The sequence below is a fragment of the Saccopteryx leptura genome, chromosome 13 (assembly GCF_036850995.1).
Source record: "Saccopteryx leptura isolate mSacLep1 chromosome 13, mSacLep1_pri_phased_curated, whole genome shotgun sequence".
Classification (NCBI taxonomy): Eukaryota; Metazoa; Chordata; class Mammalia; order Chiroptera; family Emballonuridae; genus Saccopteryx; species Saccopteryx leptura.
Genome location: NC_089515.1, coordinates 6911837 through 6932708, shown reverse-complemented (window position 1 = coordinate 6932708; position 20872 = coordinate 6911837). Strand labels below are relative to the sequence as shown.

Genomic DNA, 20872 nt, shown 5'->3' with positions numbered 1-20872 from the left:
ACTTTTCTTGCATGGGGCTGTTTTGTCTCTCTTAAGTCTCTTTTTAACTTGTTATCATGAGACATCTCAACTATCTGTGCAAATAGAGAGGACAGCATAACAAGCCCCCGCCCGTGCCCATCACCGAGCTTCAGTAATTATCCACTAATAAACCACATTTAAAAATTATTTTTAGGCCCTGGCCGGTTGGCTCAGCGGTAGAGCGTCGGCCTGGCGTGTGGGGGACCCAGGTTCGATTCCCGGCCAGGGCACATAGGAGAAGCACCCATTTGCTTCTCCACCCCCACCCCCTCCTTCCTCTCTGTCTCTCTTTTCCCCTCCCGCAGCCAAGGCTCCATTGGAGCAAAGATGGCCTGGGCGCTGGGGATGGCTCCTTGGCCTCTGCCCCAGGCGCTGGAGTGGCTCTGGTGGCGGCAGAGCGACGCCCCCTGGTGGGCAGAGCATCGCCCCTGGTGGGCGTGCCAGGTGGATCCCGGTCGGGCGCATGCGGGAGTCTGTCTGACTGTCTCTCCCCGTTTCCAGCTTCAGAAAGAAAAAAAAAAATTATTTTTAACTCTTCGTTATGAAGTAATCTCACATTCACAAAAAAAGTTGCAAGAACAGTAAGTACAAAGAATTCCCCTATATTATGAAACCAACTTCCCAAACGCTTATGTCTCTAACATAGCAATCCTAGAACAATGATAAGTTACCACTGACACAAGACCATTAATTAACCTAGAGACTGTCTGCAGATGCCACCAACACCTTTTTTGGGCCGCTTACATTAGTAGCTGCGTGCCCTAGTGTTCAAGACTGTGGGCATTTTGTAAGAATACTGGCCAGTTTGTGTGTAGAGAATGACACTCAGTTTGGTCTTCCCTGATGTTTCCTGATGATTCAATGTTAGGTTGTGCGTTTTGGCAGGAATCTCACAGAAACACTGCTGTGCCGCCCTCTGGGCACATCGCGTTAGAAGGCCGGTGATGGCTCCTTGTCCACCGTTACTGGTGGTGTTCTCTTTGACCCCCGTTGGAGGTGGGGTTGCCAGGGCTCTCCACTGCCAAGTTACTATTGGTCCCTCTGTAACTAATAAGCATCTTGTGGGAAAGGACTTGACACTCTGTAAAAAGATCCTCTCCTTATTCTTTTCTCTCCTACTTGTAGCATCCGTTGATAATTCTTCAAACAGTGGATCACTGCTGTTTCCCAACCCAGTGTTTCCCCTCTGTTTAGTTTAGTCATTGGACCTGACGGGAAGGGAGAGCTGTCCTCTCTCTCCCATTTACTTACTTCTTCCATCCTGGACTCAGAACATTTGTTTCCTTTCATGAGTTACAGCCCGTTTCTGCTGTTATTCTGTTGCTCAGGTATTTGGCTGTCGGGACCCCTTCCAAAATTTAGAGCCACGTGTTTAATCTATACCCCCCCCCCTCACCCCTAGATTATTTTGAATCAAATCCCAGAGAGTCTATCACTTCATCTGTAAATATTTCCCTGTCTTTAAGAAGCAGGAATTCTTTTTTTTAAAACATAGGTAATGCCACCATCACATCCAAGTAATACTAACAATAAATCCTTGATCTCATCAGATATCCAGTCATTGTTCTCAGTTCCCTAATTGTTTTATAGATTTCGTCTGGATCAGGATTCAAAGGAGGTCCTTGCGTTGTGATTGGTTCGTGTGATTCTTCAGTGTTTTTTTTTTAACCCATCACTTCCCGCCCTCCCCTACCCCCTTTTGTTTCCCTCCTAATGTTGGGAAGAAGAAACCTGGTTGTTGGTTCGGTAGTGTCCCACACGTCGGTTTAGTTGACCTCAGTGGTGTCCCTTCCCGTGCTCCCCTGTCCCCTGTTTTGCACTGTTTACTGGTAGTGGAACTTGGAAGCTTGGGGAGAGTTCAGTGCAGTTTTTTTGGTGGCTACCCGCTAGCCCACCAGTGGGCAGGAGGGACCAGGTTGACCAGCACTGCAAAAGTGGGTGGTTTATATAAAAGGTTCGCCGTCACGGCTAGCTGGTGGAATAGAACATCCCCTTGTCTCTCTCTCGGTGGTGTTTGCCACTGCCGATGACAGGTGCCCAGCTCCAGCCTTTCCTTTAGGGCTGCAGAGTGGGGACTTCTTCCCATTCCTCTTCTTCTCACCATTCCTCTTCCATTGTTTCCTCTGGTTACTTCTCTCCGTGCGAGAACTTCTCATCAACTGTTTTTGTTACCTTGAGGTTCAGTTCATACTAGACACTCAGACAATCGCCTGTTTCTTTCCCATAGTCATTCATTTTCACACTAATAATGAGTTGACTCTCCAACACCCTCCCAAGGTGACAAAGGAGATTTAAAAATACATATTTCATGCCCTGGCTGACTAGCTCAGTTGGTTAGGGCATTGTCCTGATATACCAACATTGTGGGTTCGATTCCCGTCAGGGCACATCCAAGAATCAAGCAGTGATGCATAAATAAAGTGGAGCAACAAATTGATGTTTCCCACCCCCCCATCCCCACCTCTCTCTCTCAACTCAATCAATAAAAAAATTTTAAACACATATACCATTATAAATAAATAGATGGAAATACATTTGATGTGTTCCAATCCATTGCAGTTATATATCTTATTGATGTTTGAAGTATTTCTTCTGTGACCGTGGGAGGCTTCAGGTTGGCGTCTGAGCCCTCTTGCCCTGTCCCAGGCCTCAGGCTCTGTGCTCCCTGTGATCACAGGATGTTCCACAGCTGCTTTGCACACTTCCTGGGCTCCACCACCCTCCCAAGGAGCCGTGCCAACCTGCAGTGGGAAACTGTATTTAGAAACCATAATTGGGACATGACCGGTTCTCATTACTAAGGTTGGTCATCATGACTAAGCCCCTTTAGTCAACAGGGCTCAGAAAAAAATGTCTAGAAGCATGAGATGCCCTGTGAGCTCATTCTGAACCCTCCAATGCAGATTCAGGCCCTGTCAGTTTCTACTCGGTCTCATCCATTTTCTATCCGCATTTCCTTTCCCCGTGTCAAAACTCCTGGCTCTCAGAAAACCGACATAAACAACCGTTGGCTTTAGTCCATGATATACATAATATACCCAAGAGTCCCGACTCTCAGAACCATGCTGTGTGACGGAAGGCTGGCCCACGAGGGTGGGTGCCTCACCAATCCTATAGGGCCACCAAGGACATCAGGGACACAGGGTCACTGATGACTGATGGTTGAATAGGAGGACCCTGATGACCGCCACCAGTGAAAGTGTCTTCAGCTCCCTCCAGAGAGTCACCATAGTTTAAAGCCTCTGGGAATAGTCTCTCTCTGTGTGGTATGCCACCAACAGGAACTTCTTTGAATTCGTTTTGCTCCTAATTTTTAGGGAATTGTTTTTCAACATCTAAATCAGTGGTATGGTTATGTAAAAATATTTAAGTGGTTCCCAAATGAAATCCACAAAACAGAATAGACTCTAGCTTCTGTCCTTTCCTCCTGGGGTCCTCCTACCTGTCTCTCAGGTGGTGGCCAGTTTTATGTTTTGGCTTACCGTTCCATTTTCAAAGGTATAAACAACTATGTGTATATATACACACATATATGTATATGTATATATATATAATCCTAATAATATATGTTCTATATATTATATAATAATAAGAGTATATATAGTCATACTCATAGGATCAATTCAAGAGAGAATAAACTCTGAAAGTACTGTCACCGAGTGGGAGGGAGGCTAGTGTCGTAACGCGGGTTAAAAAAACAGTATTTAGAATTACATGAGCGGTAGGGTCACAGCTCTCTCACGCAACACCCCCTCCACAACAAACAAAAAAGAAGACACTGTTACTGCCTAAGAAAATAAGCCCAGAGGAGCCGAGTATTGAGGCGTTACCTTTGCTTGTATTTGGGTAGTCCTGCTCGGTGATACCCCTCCCCCCACGCCCTCTGCTTGTTGTTTTCCTCTGTTTGGCACTTTTCAGTTATTTTCACTACATTCTGGATGAGAAACTGCCCTCCCCATGCCCTGAGAGGCAGCTGTGGCCCTTTATGGGGGGGGGGGGGGGGATTAATCTGGGCTTCTCACCTGGCCAGTGCCGGGCTGCAGGCTCTCAGGTCTGGGGTCAGGGGTGGGGTCAGGAGTTCGGATTCCTGGCCGGTCAGCTGCTGAGGCTGTAGCCGCGGGCACCGGTGGCCCTGGTAGCTATGGACTTGTTTTCTCCAGTGGCTCCGAGCACACGTGGCAAAGCGGAATCTCTCATGTTATATCATTCGGTCTCCCCCCCCCCCCCGTTTGTTCTAAAATGTTCGTCAGTGTGACCTGAGCCTCCTAGGTGCACATGTCTTTACAGCGGTATTTCAACATGAGGCCGTTGCAGGTGAACCGTGTTCTATGCACGAGGCAGTCATTCTCTGCGCCTGCCTCTATTTCTAACGAAAAATGCCTGTGAGGTGCTATCTCGCTGCCGCAGTGCCAGGCCGGGCAAATCGGGCGTTTCTGAAGCCGCACTAATCAATCCAGTTATCACCAGGCATTTCCCTGGATAGCTGCTTCTCCCAGACCCGGACCTGCTCTGCGTCTGTGGACGTACAGCCCACCCCGGGATGGGTCCCACCCCTCCAATCCAATGGTCATTCCAGCCTTTCCTCGGTAACCTTTCCTCAGTAACAGGTTGCCGGAATTACTCGACTACACGGGAATCCAGACCTCCCAGAGGTGGCCAGACCCTCTCTAGGATTCCTGTACGAAAACAAAGAATAACCCACCTTCAGGGTTCCTTCTAGAACTGCCTAATTCTCACAGTCTAAGGCTACTGATCCAGGGGGTGGTTTTATTGCTTCATTCCAAAAGCCCCAGAGACTTGAGGGTGCTGGCCGTTTCCCACAATCACTGGAAGTGCTGTCGGTTGCAGACTGTATAGGCTGAGTGGAAGCTGGGACTGTTCACACCGGAGTGCTCAGTTAGTACGGGAGCTGGTGCCCCCACTTCGTGGACAAGGAGCCCGAGGCCTGGACAGGGAGGCCCAAGGGGACTTCGAGCACTCTGTGTGCAGGGCACACCTGGTCTTGGGATGTGCCCATTCATTTCATGACTTCCTTACTCCAACCCCCTGGCCTGGGTGTGTGCATTGCTTTCTGAAGCTTAAAACGGGGTTTCTCAACCTTGGCACGGCTGACATTTTGGGACCAGATCATTCCTGTGGTAGGGCTGTCCTGGGCCCTGTACGGGGCTCAGTCGCAACCCCTATGCCTGTTGGGAAACCAGGGGTGTCTGTAGACATTGCCACATCCCCGCTGGGCAGCAAAGCGGCCCCCACTTGAGAACCACAGCATTGGGGAACAGTCTCAGAAAAATCTAGCATTAAACCCAAGATGACCCCGCTGGTGAGGAGTGAGGCGGAGACCCTGTCCCCCCTAGGTCTCTGCTGTACCCCAGTTTTTTGAGGAGGGGCCAGTAGCAAGTCGGAACTTTTAGGTTTAGTCAATAAAGTTGAAAAAAGCCCATTAAGCAGCATAATATTTTCTATTATGAAAAATAGTAAACTATGTGTATTGTTGGCAGAACACAAACTATAAAAAATATAGACAAGATTCCGGGTGGTGAGGGGAGGTGCTCTCAACACAGCCTGCCAGAAATGTGGGTGAAGTTTGGAGGTTCATCTAAAGGGGGCTGGGCATAAGGCGTGGACACTGGCTGTCATCTTGTCACCTGGTTCTCAGGGTATTCATTCTAGCTGTGGGGCTAGGGGGACAGTCTGTTCCCTCGGTGCAGACACCTGAGGGTGGGGCCACTCACCCTCCCTTGGCCTTCTTCCCATTCAGCTGTGTTCGTGGAAGGCCCGGCCCCAGCCTCGTCCCTAGATGTGCACAGTCTTTGGGTGACAGTTCAGGGAGGACTTGCTGGGACAGAGAGGGCCGGAGGGGGGGACAGCCCGTCCACTGCTGCAGCCTGGTGTGAACTTGGAGCGCCCACGCAGGTCTGGAAAGGACGGCACTTTTGGGAACTGCCAGCTCTAAGGCAGCTTTGTGCTGTGTCTCCATCATATAGACGTTAAACCCTTAGTCTTAGTTTTTCTTTGAGGGGGAAAGAGAGAGAGAGAAATAGAAAGACAGGAAGGGAGAGAGATGAGAGGTATCAACTCATAGTTGCAGTACTTTAGTTCATTGATTACTTCTCATGAGTGCCTTGATGGACTGGGGGTGGGAGTTCCAGCTGAGCCAGTGACCCCTTGCTCAAGCCACTGACCTTTGGGCTTGAGCCAGCCACCATTAGATCACGTCAGTAATCCCACACTCAAGCCTCAGAGTTTTGAACCTGGGTCCTCTGTCCCAGGCCAGTGCTCTATCCACTGCGCCACTGCCTGGTCAGGCTGTTTTACTTTTTCTTAAGATGTTTTCTCCCATCAAGCATCTTTCAGTGCATTTTATTTCCTTCTCCTCAGAATACAAGTATATTTTTATCTGATTATGAAGCACCTCGTGTTTATTAAAGGAGATAAGAACCATTTTAAAGTATAAGAAGAAAATAGGTTCATCATTCCAGCAACCTGGAATAACACAAATCGTGCTTAACCTTTCCAATTTGTGTGTGTGTGTGTGTGTGTGTGTGTGTATCCTTTTTTTTTTTTTTTTTTTAACAGACAGAGAGAGTGTCAGATACAGAGACAGATAGGGACAGACAGGAATGGAGAGAGATGAGAAGCATCAATCATCAGTTTTTCATTGTGACACCTTAGTTGTTCATTGATTGCTTTCTCATATGTGCCTTGACCACGGACCTTCAGCAGACCGAGTAACCCCTTGCTCAAGCCAGCAACCTTGGGTCCAAGCTGGTGAGCTTTTTGCTCAAGGCAGATGAGCCCGCGCTCAAGCTGGCGACCTCGGGGTCTTGAACCTGGGTCCTCGGCATCCCAGTCTGACGCTCTATCCACTGCGCCACCGCCTGGTCAGGTGGCACCATTGCTTCTTACCTTTTATGAAAAGAGTGGTCTCCGAGGTTTGCTGTGTTGATACTGTTCCTTACGAATGTGGCAGGTCACAGGGGGAATTACTTAGCGCTGAGCCATCCCCAACCTCCAGGTGCCAGAGGGGCCTGGATTCCTCACAGGCTCATCCCAGTGCGAGATGTCACCTCGAGGCCGCTCCACGCGGGTGTGTGACACCAGGGCTGAGATACAGACAGAGCCCACGGCTCCTTCCCGGCCGGCCCTGCTGTCCGCTGCCCAGCAAGGACACGGGAATGAGCGCGTCCCGGCCGGGCCCCAGAATGAGCAGAAAATTTGTGAAACGTGGGCTTTCTTGGGAAAGCTCGTTAACAAACATCACCTGTTAGAATGGGTTCTTCCCTTGGCAGCTGGGATGGCATTCCATGCCACAGAGGACACGGTGGCAGCAGATAAACACGTAAGAGGGATGAATGACCTGCTGGTTGAGCCCAGACCGGCCAGGCTGCCCGCAGGGCTGGGGGGCGCCTGCAGCTCCCTGGACTGCTGTGTTCTGTCAGCGTGACTCCATTTTCCTCCTGCCGTCCTGCTGCCCGGCCTGGCAGTGGGGGGTTTATTTCCCCCGACAGCACACCTCCTGACCTCTATCTTCTCACCAATGATTTTTTAAATCCTAAATGATTTGGCAATAATTGCTCCTCCTTGCGTGATGACTGCCCTTCACTGGTAGTAAATCTGTGGACTCCCCTGGGCCCAAGCGCATTTCGGTATTCGGAGCCCACAAGCTGGCCCAGACAGGCATCGCCGCCCCGGTGTCTGCATCCCTGGTGGGCCCTGCACCCTGCTGTCCCCCGGCCTCCCTCGGGCTCGGGGGCTCCACGGCTCCACCTCGGCCTGGGCATCGGATCACGCAGGGCCCCAGCTGCTGCTCCGCCAGGGGCCCAGAGCTCCGGGGCCACATCAACAAAGGTCCTCGCCCTGCAGGGCCCGGAATCTATTCTGGGGGGGGGGGGGAGAATTGCAGCTGCCTTGCGGGGGGTGGGAGGGAGGGGGCATGTGCACAAGGACACGTGCACAAGATTGTATTTTTCCCGAAGCATGGAAGGTCCCAGGTATGACAGGTGATAATCAGAAGACTTGTTTCCTAAGGAACCTTCTAGCAAAAGGCCCCCGGAGTCTCTGAGAGCAATGGACAGGGTCCTAAGTTAGAAAGTGACCATCCAGGGGCCGCTCTAACTTTTTCAGTACAACCCTTTGAGACGGGCAAAGTAGAATCTTATACTGGGGCTCATGGCCGGCCCAGCCGCCTGGGCCGCACACCTGCCCACTCCAGCCATCCTCTCCCAGGCGAGCCGTGTGGCTGCCCCGGTGACCCTGGCTTGGCGGGCCCCTTAGGGTCACCTGTGAGTTCAGCGGGCTCTGCGGTCGGTCCCACTTCAGGGACCACAACATTGCCACGGGCTGTTTCTCCTTTGGTGACTGATGACCCCCACGCAGTGGTCTGGGAGCGCGTGGACACAGGACGTACACCTGTTTGGGTTTTGGCACTGTTTTCTCCAACGCCAGTCATTCTAGAAAAGATCAAAATCCAACCCTGACCACCTCTGGGTACTTGCCATCGGCATTATAGTTTACTTAACCTTTTTTTTTAATGTTAATTCACTTTTAAAGTTAAATAAATGTATTTTGAAAGGAGCTTTTAATCACTACTGTAAATGAAAAACCAGAATGACTCAGTTATTGTTAAGAAGGTTACTCTAAAAATAAGTAACAAGGCCTGGCCGAATAGCTCGGTTGGTTGGAGCTTTTTTTTTTTTTTTGGTTGGAGCTTTGTCCTAGAGGGCAGAGGTTGCCAGTTCGATCCCCGGTCAGGGCATATAGAGAAATAACTGTTCCTGTCTCTCTCCTGCTCTCCCCCTTCCTCTCTCTAAATCAACAAAGTAAACGCCAAATAAGTACAAAAAGATTACAGTAAAAATGTATCAGTCCTTGTGTGTAAAATTAAGGAGCACGTTACCAATGTGCATAACTCCTTTTGAAAATGATGTTCAGTGGAGAAAGGGTCGGAAAAAGTCGTGAACCGTCTGAATCTTCGCTGGGAAGAGCACAGATTATTTCACTTACCTCATGTGTCTTGCGGTGGGTTGTGGCCACTAGCAATAGGTGGAACTCTCCACGCTGGTGGTCACTGGCCACCTCTGAGCTTTCTCGGGGCCACACCCCTGTAACTTCTCTCATGGAAGCCCCTCTGGCCTCTGCTTGAATGTGACTAAGTGATGGAGTCGTGGCACTTCGGAGGCAATCCGTGCCCATCGTTAGAACAGCCTCGTGTTTACCTGGCATTGCCTCCCACCACCTCCCTCCTGTCCCAGGGTGGCACCAGCTCAGTCTCTGTCCTTTTCCACAAAGCTCCTCATGATCCCTTCTTATTTGAAGGCCTATTCACCAGATGTTTCCAAAGGCAATTGCTTCAGGCTTATTAGCTAGCGCTTCTGGAATTCGTTGTGTGGCCTGCCCTGGTGAATGGTGGCAGATGGGTAGTTAGCACATATGTGGTGCCCCCTGCTGGGGATGCTGTCACCTCTCTCCCTACACCCCGATCTGATTGACCCCTCTTGCCCTTCAGATCAAAGTGCAAAACCTCACCTCCTCCAAGAAGCCTTCCCTGACCACCACCAACCCCACAAGGTCAGGCCTCACAGCCTCCTACACTTTTTCTCCATGAGCGTTATCACAGGTCCTGACTACATGTTTATAAAATTAGCTGATGAACATCTGTCTCCTGAATTCAGCTGGTAGCTTCCCAAGGGCCAGGGGCTGCGTCACTGACTGTGTCCCCACTGCCTGGCCCACAAAGGGCTTGATATGAAGGTGTGGGCTCACTGGGGACAGAGTGCCATCCTGAAGACTGTGGACTGTCTCCAGTGGGGCTAAGTTAGCCGTTTCCTCAATAAAACACTTCCTTTTCCCTCCATAAACATGTACAGATAACTTACGATGTCCAGGCACTGACCTGGATACTTCATGTGTGTGATTTTGTTTCAACATCAGCCGATGATACCCACTGTACAGCTCCAAGTGGAGCTCTGCCCATTGCCCGTCCTTGCTTGACGTCCTGTGTCTCGGAAACTGTTGCTTCATGTAGCCTAACTTCCTCGTTGTTTCAGGTGGGAGAGACCGTGTCCTCGAGCCTGCTTTTTAAAATGGCATCCAGACTGCAGGCATTTCCTGTGTTATTTTTGTTTGTTATAGGTAGTATCTTCACTATTGAAAGCAAAAACCTTTTAAACTGTGACCTTTCAAAGATTTGCCAGAGATTTACTTAGTTTTCACAGAACCAAGGACTGACAAAATAACCCGACTACAGGGTGTTCAGCCGCAGGTAAAATTCAGCCCATGTTCAAGTAGAGGCGAGATCCCCCACCCTTCCTTGTGGCGCCAGGTCACTGACACCTGCTGATTGACTTCAAACTGCCTGAGAGCGCCCCGTTCACAGCCACGGCCCACGGGGGACGGTGGGAAACAGAGCAGGGGGGGTTGACTTGTAATCATCAGGCTGATGATTCGGCCACCTGTACTGTGTATGATCAGGGATTACCCATCAAATCAAGCCATTTATTATGTCACCAAAGAGAAAGGAACTCGGGGCTGAATCGTCTGACAGGGCTCTGCATTTCCCCGCACGACAGGCCGTCATGATCGGAGACGACATCTTGTTCGACGTGGGTGGTGCCCAGCGGTGTGGGATGAGAGCGCTGCAGGTGCGGACCGGGAAGTTCAGGTGAGTGCCTCGCGGGGCGGGTGCCCGCCGCCTTCCTCCCGAACTCCTGGGGCGGCCTCGTCTGCGTTCTGTTTCGCTGTCCCGAATAAAGGGGGCCATTCCTCCCACGTGGCAGGGCAGTGCGGGGGCATCCGCTGACCTCTACACAACTGTCCTCTGAGGACAGCTGGGCTGCCCTCTGCAGCAGAGGGTGGTGGCGAATGGCAGCTTTTGATACCAGGTCCGAGTTTCAAAACGGATTTGAGCGGGTGTGCCACATGGGGACAAAATCGCAAAGGCTCTGGCCATCCCTGGTGCTGCCCGCAGCAAGTCAGGTGACTTTGGTCCATGTTCCTCCCAGTCCTTGGCCGCTGGCAGCGGTTAGGGCTTCTGTGCACCCGGTCCCCCTGGTCACCCTCCCTCTCCTGCTCCGCCTTCTCCGTTATGTGAGAGACAGAGAACACAGAGGGCCTCGGGCCCAAGGTCAGTCTGGTCTCAGGTAAGTTGCTGGTGGACGCCTGTCTGGGGTTGGGTCTTGCAGGCCTGTGGAGGTGCCTTGTGGTGACCAGGGTCCGGTTCGCTCGGCTGCTCACAGTACCTTAGACGTCTGAGTGTTGTTTGCTGCTTTAGGCGACCCGTGTTTTGGTCGTTTGACCCCCGCCGGGGTCGCGACCCACAGGTTGAGAACCGCTGCTCTAGAGGGTTTTCGTTGCAGCTGACCGGAGAAGTACAATTTTGTGGGTGCTAGAGAGACGTGGTTAAATCATGGGTACCCGGGGTTCCTGGGTTTGGGAGCGGAGAGGCGCTGCATCTGTCCCGAGTGATCTGCTTAGACAGTCAGAGAAATAGGCGAGAGGAACTGACTCACTGTGAGGCCTGCTCCTGTGAGAGATCCGAGGGATCAGTGGATTTGGGGGCCATAGAGGGACACAAGGTTAGGGAGGAAGCCCAGTCCCCTCCAGCCACCTCCTGGACCCCCCCCCAGGCACAGACGCCCTCCTAAAGCCCCCGGAACACCTAAAGTATGGACCTTCTCTCTTCCCCAGGCTCTCAAAGGCGAGTTTTCTGGGTCCCCTCAGTGAGGGAGAGAGAGATACCCACACAAAAACCTCATAAGTATTCTGTGCAAGAGGCCGGGCCGGGGCTCTGAGGCCCTGATCCCACCTCTGCCCATTGCTGGGCAGCGGGATGTGGCGCCCTTTGGGTGATGCTCCGTTGCACGGTGCTGCCCAGCCTATGGGGCCGCCCCACCAGGAACCTGGCCAGTAGCGTCGCTGACCGATGGGCACAGGGGTGACACGTCCTTACTGAAAGCATGTGCTGTGGCTTAGGAGGCGGTGGCAAGTGAGAGCTGTGAGGTTTCCTACATAGCAGTTCTTCTGGGTTCTTGTCCCGGGTAAGTGTGGCCTCTGTCAGGGTCTTTCTGGCCGGCCTAAGCTGCACGTGGGTAAACTGGGAATGAACCGACCTCGCCCCAGACCTCAAGCATGCCTCAGGCTCGCCGGGCCTCCGAAGCAGGTTCACACACACGCCGGGATGCCCACGGGCGTGCAGGTGGATGGGTGGGAGGCCGCGTCTCGCCATGGCCCACGCGGACCCGTGCTTTCAGTCTCTAACGACCCCATTTCCTGGAGAGATAAAACCCCATCAGCAATTTGTCAATTTTTCCAGACTGCCTTCTCCGTGTAGGTAATGTAACTAATATATTGTGGGGTTTTTTCTTTCTTTTTACAAAACTGGGATGATGTTATTTCATAACCTGGTATTTTCCTGAACCATGCTTTGTGGCACCTTCCCACGACCGTTCCTCATCACACTTTAAATCCCGAAGGAGTTGCCGTCTGTGTGGTCGGTCCCTGTTTCACACCTGGTGTCCATCAAGCCCTGGGCAAAGGTGGGGTGATGGCGGTGCCGTCCATCTTGCTCCCTCCTGGGCACAGCCGCCTGGCCCCGGTGGAGAGGGTGCAGCTAGCCTGCCTTTGCTTTGCGGCATTTAAAATTTTGCGCCTTTTGATTGATTTGTTTGTAAGGACATAAATCTGCCTTTCTTGCATGTGGGACAGAGGGAGGAAGAGCTTAGCTCAGTAAAAATAACAAAGAATCCACCAAGGACCCAGGGGAGGCCGTGCTGCAGGACAGGGGATCACACCCTGTGTGTGTGAGAGCCGGCGGGCACCTCCCTGCCGCCGGCCACTGTCTAGAGTCCAGCTGTCCCATACGGGAGCCGGAGCTGCAGTGGCAGCCTGGCACCCGCCGGGCGCTGGACGGGCACAGACCTGCACGCTTTCAAAGACGGTGGGAGAAAAGCTGTGAGAAAGTGCTCACTCGTGACTTTCCATACTGGTGACAAATGCTGGCCTTTTAGGTCACCTTCACCGTTTGTTTTTATTCTTGTTAATGTGGCTATTAGAAAGTTCCAGCTTACCTCTGTGGCTCTCTTCAGGGCTCAGGGGCAGTGCAGCCCCTGCACCACCTGCTTCTCCCAGCAGAGGGCACTCTCGGCACACAGACCACACCTTAGCCAGGGCAGGGCCCAGCTGGACAGTTGGAGCTGTGTGCTCTGTGGCCCCTGTGAGGCTGGAAATCCACAGAGGTTCCGTGACACTCTGCATGGTGCACGCTCTCTGCAGGTGTGTGGCCAGCTCAGGCTAGTGACAGGCCTCAGAAGTCAGCGGGCATCCTGGCGACTGGGCCCATGGGGCGCCCCTGCAGCCCCCCAAGCAGCACCCAGCTCCTTCCAGGGTGGCCCCGCCCACCTCCAGAGCTCTCCACCCCTCTGGTCATCTGTGTGAGCTAGAAGCACTAGATCTGAAGGTCATGATATCCTATGTCACCACCAAATGTGGCCATGTCCAGTGTGTGCAGGTGTTCTGACAGCGTCTGTGCTGGGCCTCTCGTCTGGACCTCCCCGAGTGGCCTCGCAGGAGCCAAGGGCCACGGGTGGGTCAGCAGGGCATCGGGAGGCCCCGTGGACCTGTCCTTTGTCGGCAGCTTTGGTCTCGCCTTGGCTGAGTTGGGAGAGCCAGGGGAGTGGAGGAGGGCCCTGTCACAGGCACCGGGGGCTGACAGCCGGGCAGGGAGTGAGCCCATGGTGAGCCTCTGGTGCTAGAAAGGGAGGGGGCGTGGAGGGCGCGACTCAGTCCCCCTGGTGGCCCTGCTGCAGGCGGCCCCTCGGGCCAAGGTCTTCTAGTTTGCACACTCGTGCACACGCACATAGGTGCTCATGCACGCGCCTGGGCCAGGTTGTGTGTCTGAGGCCACAGCATTGCTGGGTGGATACGGTTTGGTCCTGCCCACGGCTGAGATCTGCCCCTGACCCTTCATCCCTCTGCCTTCTTCCTGCTCTGATCATAAAACACCCAGAGAAGAGGATGAAGCCTCCACGCTGGAAGAGGACACAGGGTGCCCTGAGCGAGAGGAGCCCCAGCAAGAAGGCTCAGTCCGCTCCCAGGAGGGGCCCAGAGCTTTGCCCCAGGGGGCAGGGTCCCCGCAGCAATGCCATCTGGAGCAGGGAGAGGCTCCCTGGGCAGACAGTCTGCAAACACACCTCACCCAGCAGGTGACCCGTCACAGGCAGAGCCGCACAAAGCTTTCTTTTCATACCTGCGCTGTTGGGACATCCAGCCCCACAGGGTGCGGCCCTCACCTGGCAGCCAGGTGAGGGCCCTCCGGGCGTTCTCCCCAGCTGCCCTGTCCCTGGCGTGCCTGCCGCACTGGGCCGGCTGGCAGGGCCTTCCCGCCTGAGGGCAGGCGGCCGCTGCTCCTCCAGGCCCCACGAGGGCCCACCGTGACCGCAGGCCCCAAATGGAGCAGGGCCTTTCCTCCACCAGGGGCCCTGTGCCCATGTGGTCCCTGGGAGCTCTGGAGACCCTGTGGGTGCTTCGAGGGCCTGTTCAGAGAGATGGCCTTGCCGGAGGCTCCCCAGCGAGCTGATGCAAAGACTGAGCTGAAGCACTTTGCTGTCACCTTTTTCCTCCTGGGAACATCCTGCTTTCGTGGGCAAATTCTACAGAAATGGGCCAAGTCTGTATCCCAGCCCTGGGTCCTCCTGTCCTAGTGATTCAGACAGGAGATGTTCCTCCCGGGATCAGGGTGTCGTGTGTCCCCAGCGCGTGAGGAACGTCTGAAACGGGCGGTGCTGCCCCCTCACTGCCCTCTATCCCGCGCGGCGCGCTGCGGCTGGCACCCTGCCTTACACACAGTGGCAGATGTCACTGCCCGAGGCGCCCCACGCCGGCTGGCACCCTGCCTTACACACAGTGGCAGATGTCACTGCCCGAGGCGCCCCACGCCAGCCGCGTCAACGAGCCCTCTGCTTGGTGCCTGCACTTGATTGTCCCCCGTGTGTCACTCACTCGGGCGGCAGGTCTCTTACAGCCCAGGATGTTCTTCACAAGCAGTTTGCCCTTTTGGACTCGAGAGGGAGCCTCTCTTGGGTCTGGGCTTCCGGATGTCCTGCGAGGGTCCCGCCTGGGCTGGGGCTCAGTGTCCATTTGCTTCCACGCTCAGGTGGGGCCCCTGTGCCGGTGGGGACCTTCCACTCAGCAGGGCAGCCAATGGCCTCCGGGTCCCAGCCACCGTACCCGAGCCTGGATGGTGAGGGAGCAGAGAGCTGGGCGGTGGGAATGGGGGCTGGGTCGGAACCACCCAGAGCCCGATCGACCGGCCTGGGACAGCTGCTGCCAAGACGTCAGCCCTTGACTGCGTCCCGCAGCTTTGCTGCCACTGACTTTGTTTTTCCTGTAAGAGGCTCTGGTTTCTGTTTGGAATGAAATAGAATTTTCTTCTAGTGCCAGGTGGTGTTTGAGGGAAGTGAGTGAACTGGGTGTTAATTTTTCGGCAGTTGCTGTGGTCAGAGTGAGGCCAGCGCAGTTCTGAGCCAGGGCCAGTTCTCACCAAACCAGAGTGACTACCACGGGGCTCGCAGGACAGCACTGGTCCCTCCCTCCTGGCCCCCTCCCTCATGCCCAAGGAAAGGAGCTATGTGGAGATGAGCTGTGACATTAGCAGGGTCCAGCCCAGGGCAGGCCCTGAAGTCGGGCACCTGACTCCACTCAAGGGCCTGGCAGAGGGAGGTGACAGGTGGCAGCCCCAGAAGTCACATCTTTGCTGCCCTTTGTGGTTAGAGCCGGGTAAACCTGAGCCTTCCCTTTGCCTCCTGGGTGGAGGTGGGCGGGGGGGGGGGGGTTGCCAGGCATATCTGGGCAGCTCTGTCCGGCCACAGCGTGTCAGAGAAGGGGACACCGTGCTCACTGAGGGGGCGGCAGCAGCTGTGGCCTGCCCGGAATGGTCTCAACCCCGACGTGAACCTTGGCCACTCGGGCCCTCCTCATGCCCCTGAGGGCTGCCAGAGGCTGCCTGCTGGGGCAGCCCCTCTGAGATCTGGGGACAGCCTCTTCCTGCAGGGTTGTGGCTCAGGGGTGGCCAGTGCTATGGGCACAAATCAGTCCAGGGGTCGGGGGCATCCTCAAAGCTTTTTATTGTTGCCACTGTTTTCTAATACCGCAGGGAAGGTACTGTTTTGATCCACTGATGGGGTCTCTGATTTCTGCATCTTCCCTGGAAAAAAATGAAGACGGAAAGGGTGGCTCATGCCCCTCCCCCACCCTCGCAGACACACCCGGACACAGTTCTTACTTCTGTTCCTCACACCACACGTGGTTGTCTCTGGGCTGCGGTTCATCTGTGCTGTGGGAAGGGAACGCCTGTGTTGATGTGCCACTCTCCTCCCCTCCCCTCTCCCTTCCCAAATATCTGCAGAGCACCTACTGGGTGTCAGGGGAAAATGACAGGGTCCCTTGTCCCCCAGGGCTTTCTTTTTTCTCGTGGGGAGGGGCAGTAGTGAACCAGCAGCTAAACCCACAACCAGGACCCTTCTGGAGAGTGAGGACCAGGCCCTTCCCGGGCACCTGCTGGCCTGCCGACCGCTCTGCCAGTGTCCCGCTCTCCTGTCTGCCAGCGGCCGAAGCGGGCGGCCCCACATGCCCCTGCCGCGGTCGGGCCCTTCCCTTCCCTGGGCAGCTGAGCTGACTGCTCGGCCCACAGGTGGTGGTGTGGGGGGCAGTGTGAGCCCAGGCCCAGCCGCCTCTTCTACCCCTCACCTGTGGGCCGAGGGTCTCAGCCCCGGCAGAGTCTGGCCTCTCATTTAGCCCAGGCGTTCCCAGCAGGGGGTGATGCCCCAAAAGGGGCCAAAATTCTTCTTTGGAGTGAAAAACCTTAGCTATTACAGTGGTCCTTGGTCTTCCAAATGCATGGTTAGAAGGGGGTAGGGGCACCGTTTGTGCCTGCTCTGAGTGTGGTCCCTGTGTTCTTTTGGGGTCATCCTCCTGCACCCCCAGCCCCCACAGGGCCACAGGCCCGGGCATGGGACTCAGGCTTAGCCAGTCTGGAACACACAGAGCTCCTGGCCACAGTGATGGGCATGTGATCTGAGTCAGGCCAATGAGCTGGCCCAGGATTTTCCAGAGCCCCGAGGAAAGTGGCCAGCGAAATACAAGCTGAGAAGTACCAGTGGCCATCTCTGTCACCCCAGGGGAAAGCCTGCCCGAAGGGGAAGCCACCAAGCAGGAGGGCAGAGCCTTGAGGCAGACAGAGACCCCAGACACATTGTTTGTGTACCTGGACCCAGCTCTGTCTGAAGCCGGCCTCACCTCCGGCCTTTTTATCAGGTAGGCCGATGAATTGGCACTTTTGTTAGCAATGCAGGAGGCACATGTGGAATGGGGAGATGGGGCCAGACAGCCCCTCCCTGTCCCTGGCTGGTCAGCCACCTGGGCTTCTTGCTGCCTTGTGCCCACTGGGGAGCCCTCCCCGGGTCCTGCTTTCTTTACACAAACGGGTATGTGCTGTGCCAGGCCCAGGCCCCCTGCAGCCCTTTGCCGGGGCCAGAGAGAGACCTCCATGGTGGCCTTTGGCTCACACCACAGCTGGCCTTCTGCGGGCCCTGGCAAGTGCTGGAAGCGACCCCATCTAACCTCACAGGAAACTGCCTGTGAACGTGTGTCCGAGCTGTTTCAAAATAGAATGGGCTGCCCTGAGAGGGGTGAGTCCTTGTCACTAGAGATGAGCCTCAGGGGCTGGCAGACTTCCTGCTGGGAGGCTGAGGAAGGGACCTCAGGGGCCAGGGCTAAGTAAAGCCTCCGACCACCTAGCAAAGGGTCTGGTGACAGTTAACGAGCACCCGTGGGTGCCAGGTCGTTTCTGTACCTCTGGTTCCTAGGACCACCTGCGAGGCTGGTCCTGCCTCCCCACTGATAGACTCCGAGATTTCAGTGTCACCGCTGCCATTTGCAGATGTGGAAACTGAGGCCCAGACAGGGCAGGGCATGGGTGCTGTCATCAAGCCCCGGCTTGCACCTGCTCTGTGACCTCCCCCTCTGGGTCACAGGCTGTGAGCTGGAGCCCAGTGTGAGAGCGCTGGGTCTGCATGCAGGTGCGCAGGGGTGTGTGAGGAGCAAAGAGGCTGGAAGGAAAGACACCCCTTGTTGCAGACGATGGGTTACACCTGCATCTTTGGGTGTCTTCTAAATAGTTTATGATGCAAGGGTAGCACTTAGCAGAACAGTTCTTTTTTTAACTACACTTGCATCGCCCTTCCCCTGGAAGGTTTGTGAATTTGCAGGATTCTTAAGGAGAGAAGTTGGTTTACAAACAGAAAGCACTCGGGCACCCCAGCGCTCCTGGGCCTGCGCAGCACTCTAACCCGAGCCCGGATGCCCGGCCCGGGCCACTTCTCACACGCAAGGCTGAGGCAGAAAATGGACCTCCCTTTATGGACACGCCACAGCTGCAGCCCGGCTGACCGGCAAGCCTCCCTTCTGCCGCCCCTTACTTGCAAGGACATGGCCAAAGGCAGGGTCAGCACCCTCCGAGGTGCCTCCAGGAGGGGCCAGGGTGAGGGGCTCTGGTCCCTGCACCCGGGAGCCTTCCCCACAGCATCCCTTCTCCCCTGGGCAGCAGGGCTGTGGCCTCATGTTGTCCCACACTCACACCCAGGTCCTGCACACCACTTTGCACACACACGAGCACGCACTCCTGTGCACACACTGACGTGCACACTTAGACTTGTGGCAGGGTGGCCCCCTAAGGGAGGGATCCCAGCTGCAGGAGCACAGGACGGGTGCCTGGGGCCATTGTCTGCACTTGCAGACCCCAGGATGGGGTCAGGGCGTGTCTTGGGCCGTAGCTGGGGAGAGGTGGTGGCAAGGGGGACTGGAGGTTCCCTGGGTCGACCTGGACCTGACACATGAAGCCAGTCTGAGCCCACCTGCCTTGTGCCATCTGAGAGGATACCTCTGACACCAGGGGAGGGACAGGCCCGGTGAAGACCCAGCAGGACTGGGCAGGGGCGTGGGTCAGCCACAAGACCTCCTGTTCTGGGGAAGAATCCCAGGGGAACCCACATCTCCTGTTTTCTCCCCCTCGTGCTCCCTTCCGTCCCCACCCCCTGCCCTTCCTCGTGCCTGGCTTCCAGGCCCTAGGGTCAACATCCTTCCTGCTCCCTTCTTCACACTGCTTTTGGCTGCGGCCACTAGGGGGCACCTTGCTGCCAGGTCCCCGATAGGCCCAGCTGGTCAAAACCTATGGGGCCAGGATGCACACCCCAGCGGCTGGCCAGCATGGGCAGCACCCTGCACGGGCAGCACCGCCTTCCGTCCCCCCCCCCCCAGCCCCCGCCCCCGCAATTGCTGGGTGCTTCTGCCTGGCCGGAGGCAAACTGGCCCTGTGGGCCCTGCCTCTGCGAGTCTGGCCAGGGCTGTGGCCTCATGATGGCCCACACTCACACCCAGGTCCAGCACCCCACCTTGCATACACACATGCACGCACACTCCTGTGCACACACACTCACGTGCGCACTTAGACTTGTGGCAGGGTGGCCCCCTTAAGGGAGGGATCCCAGCTGCAGGAGCACAGGATGGGTGCCTGCAGAGCCTGCCCACCCCAGACTCACCTCCCCCCACCACCACCACCACCACGCGTGGGAGCGGTCGGTGGGGCGTGGAGAAAGAAGAGGTGCGTGCAGCGAGATCCCAGCATCTAGAGCAGATGGATGAGCTGGGCCGCGCAGCCTCCTTTGCGCCTTTCCATCCCCTGCGGCACCTCCTCCGGGCGGGGCCTGAGAACCACGCGCTCCCGTGCTGGCAGCGTGGGGCTCCCAGCAGTCCCTGCGCCCGGAAGACCCGGTCTCCCTGGAGAAGGCAACCCTCCCGCACCCCGCCCTCCCGACCCTGCCTGGCCACCAGGCCCTATTGCTCATGCCGTGCTCCCTGCCTTGCGTGGGCCCGGCTGTGTTTGAGGCCTTTCCTGTTGATGGGGCTCCCGAGTTCTCCCACCTGGAACCCCGGAGGGCCCCTCCGGCTCCATAGGGGAGCCAAGACTGGCAGAGGGGGGGTGCTACTTGAGGTCAAGGGTAATCGGTAGCCAGCTGCGGTCTGTGCTGGCTCCCACACCAGGGCCATGTAGTGCTGCAAAGGCACCGGTCTTCTTGCTCAGTGTTTGTAAGGGGAGACTTGGAGACTGTCAAATCCCGCCCCTCACCCCGCCTTCATCCTCTGGTTGAAATCGGTTATTTCTGCGACGGTTGCTGAGTACTTCAGTCATTAGTTCTTACAGTTGCTATTGATATTCAACTGCAACAAAGAACGCTCTCTGCTCCCGGTTATATACTTTTTCCTTTCTTTTTTTTTTTTTTGTGGCAGAAACAGAGTCAGAGAGAGGGACAGATAAGGACAGACAGACAGGAAGGGAGGGAGATGAGAAACATCAATTGAGGCTCCTTAGTTGTTCATTGATCGATTTCTCCTATGTGCCTTGACCGTGGGGCTACAGCAGACTGAGTAACCCCTTGCTCAAGCCAGCGACCTTGGGTCCAAGCTGGTGAGCCTTGCTCAAACCAGATGAGCCCACGCTCAAGCTGGTGACCTCGGGCTCTCGAACCTAGGTCCTCCGTATCCCAGTCCGACGGTCTATCCGCTGCACCCCTGCCTGGTCAGGCAGCTCCCCGTTATTTACTTACACCAATGCGGGCTCCTGGAGTCCTGTTTAGTTCAGTGGGTTTAGTCCATTGCTATCATAGTTTATTTTGATGCTTAGGTGGTACCCAAACTGGCCAGTGATCCCCCCCCCCATCCAGGCTGGACCCGCACCCTATGGACACATCCCCACTGTTCTTGAGCCCTTTCTTTCTTTCTGGCACAAAATAAAGATGTTTCA

At 55.3% G+C, this 20872-nt stretch overlaps 1 protein-coding gene across 1 annotated transcript in view; it reads left to right on the top strand.

Annotated features, from left to right (window-relative positions):
• The window catches only part of LHPP (phospholysine phosphohistidine inorganic pyrophosphate phosphatase), a 97416-nt gene that overhangs the window by 26897 nt on the left and 49647 nt on the right, over positions 1-20872 (top strand). Inside the window, exon 6 of the mRNA XM_066355492.1 lies at positions 10590-10681. Coding sequence (XP_066211589.1) covers positions 10590-10681 — 92 coding nt within the window. The remainder of the gene's footprint in view (positions 1-10589; positions 10682-20872) is intronic.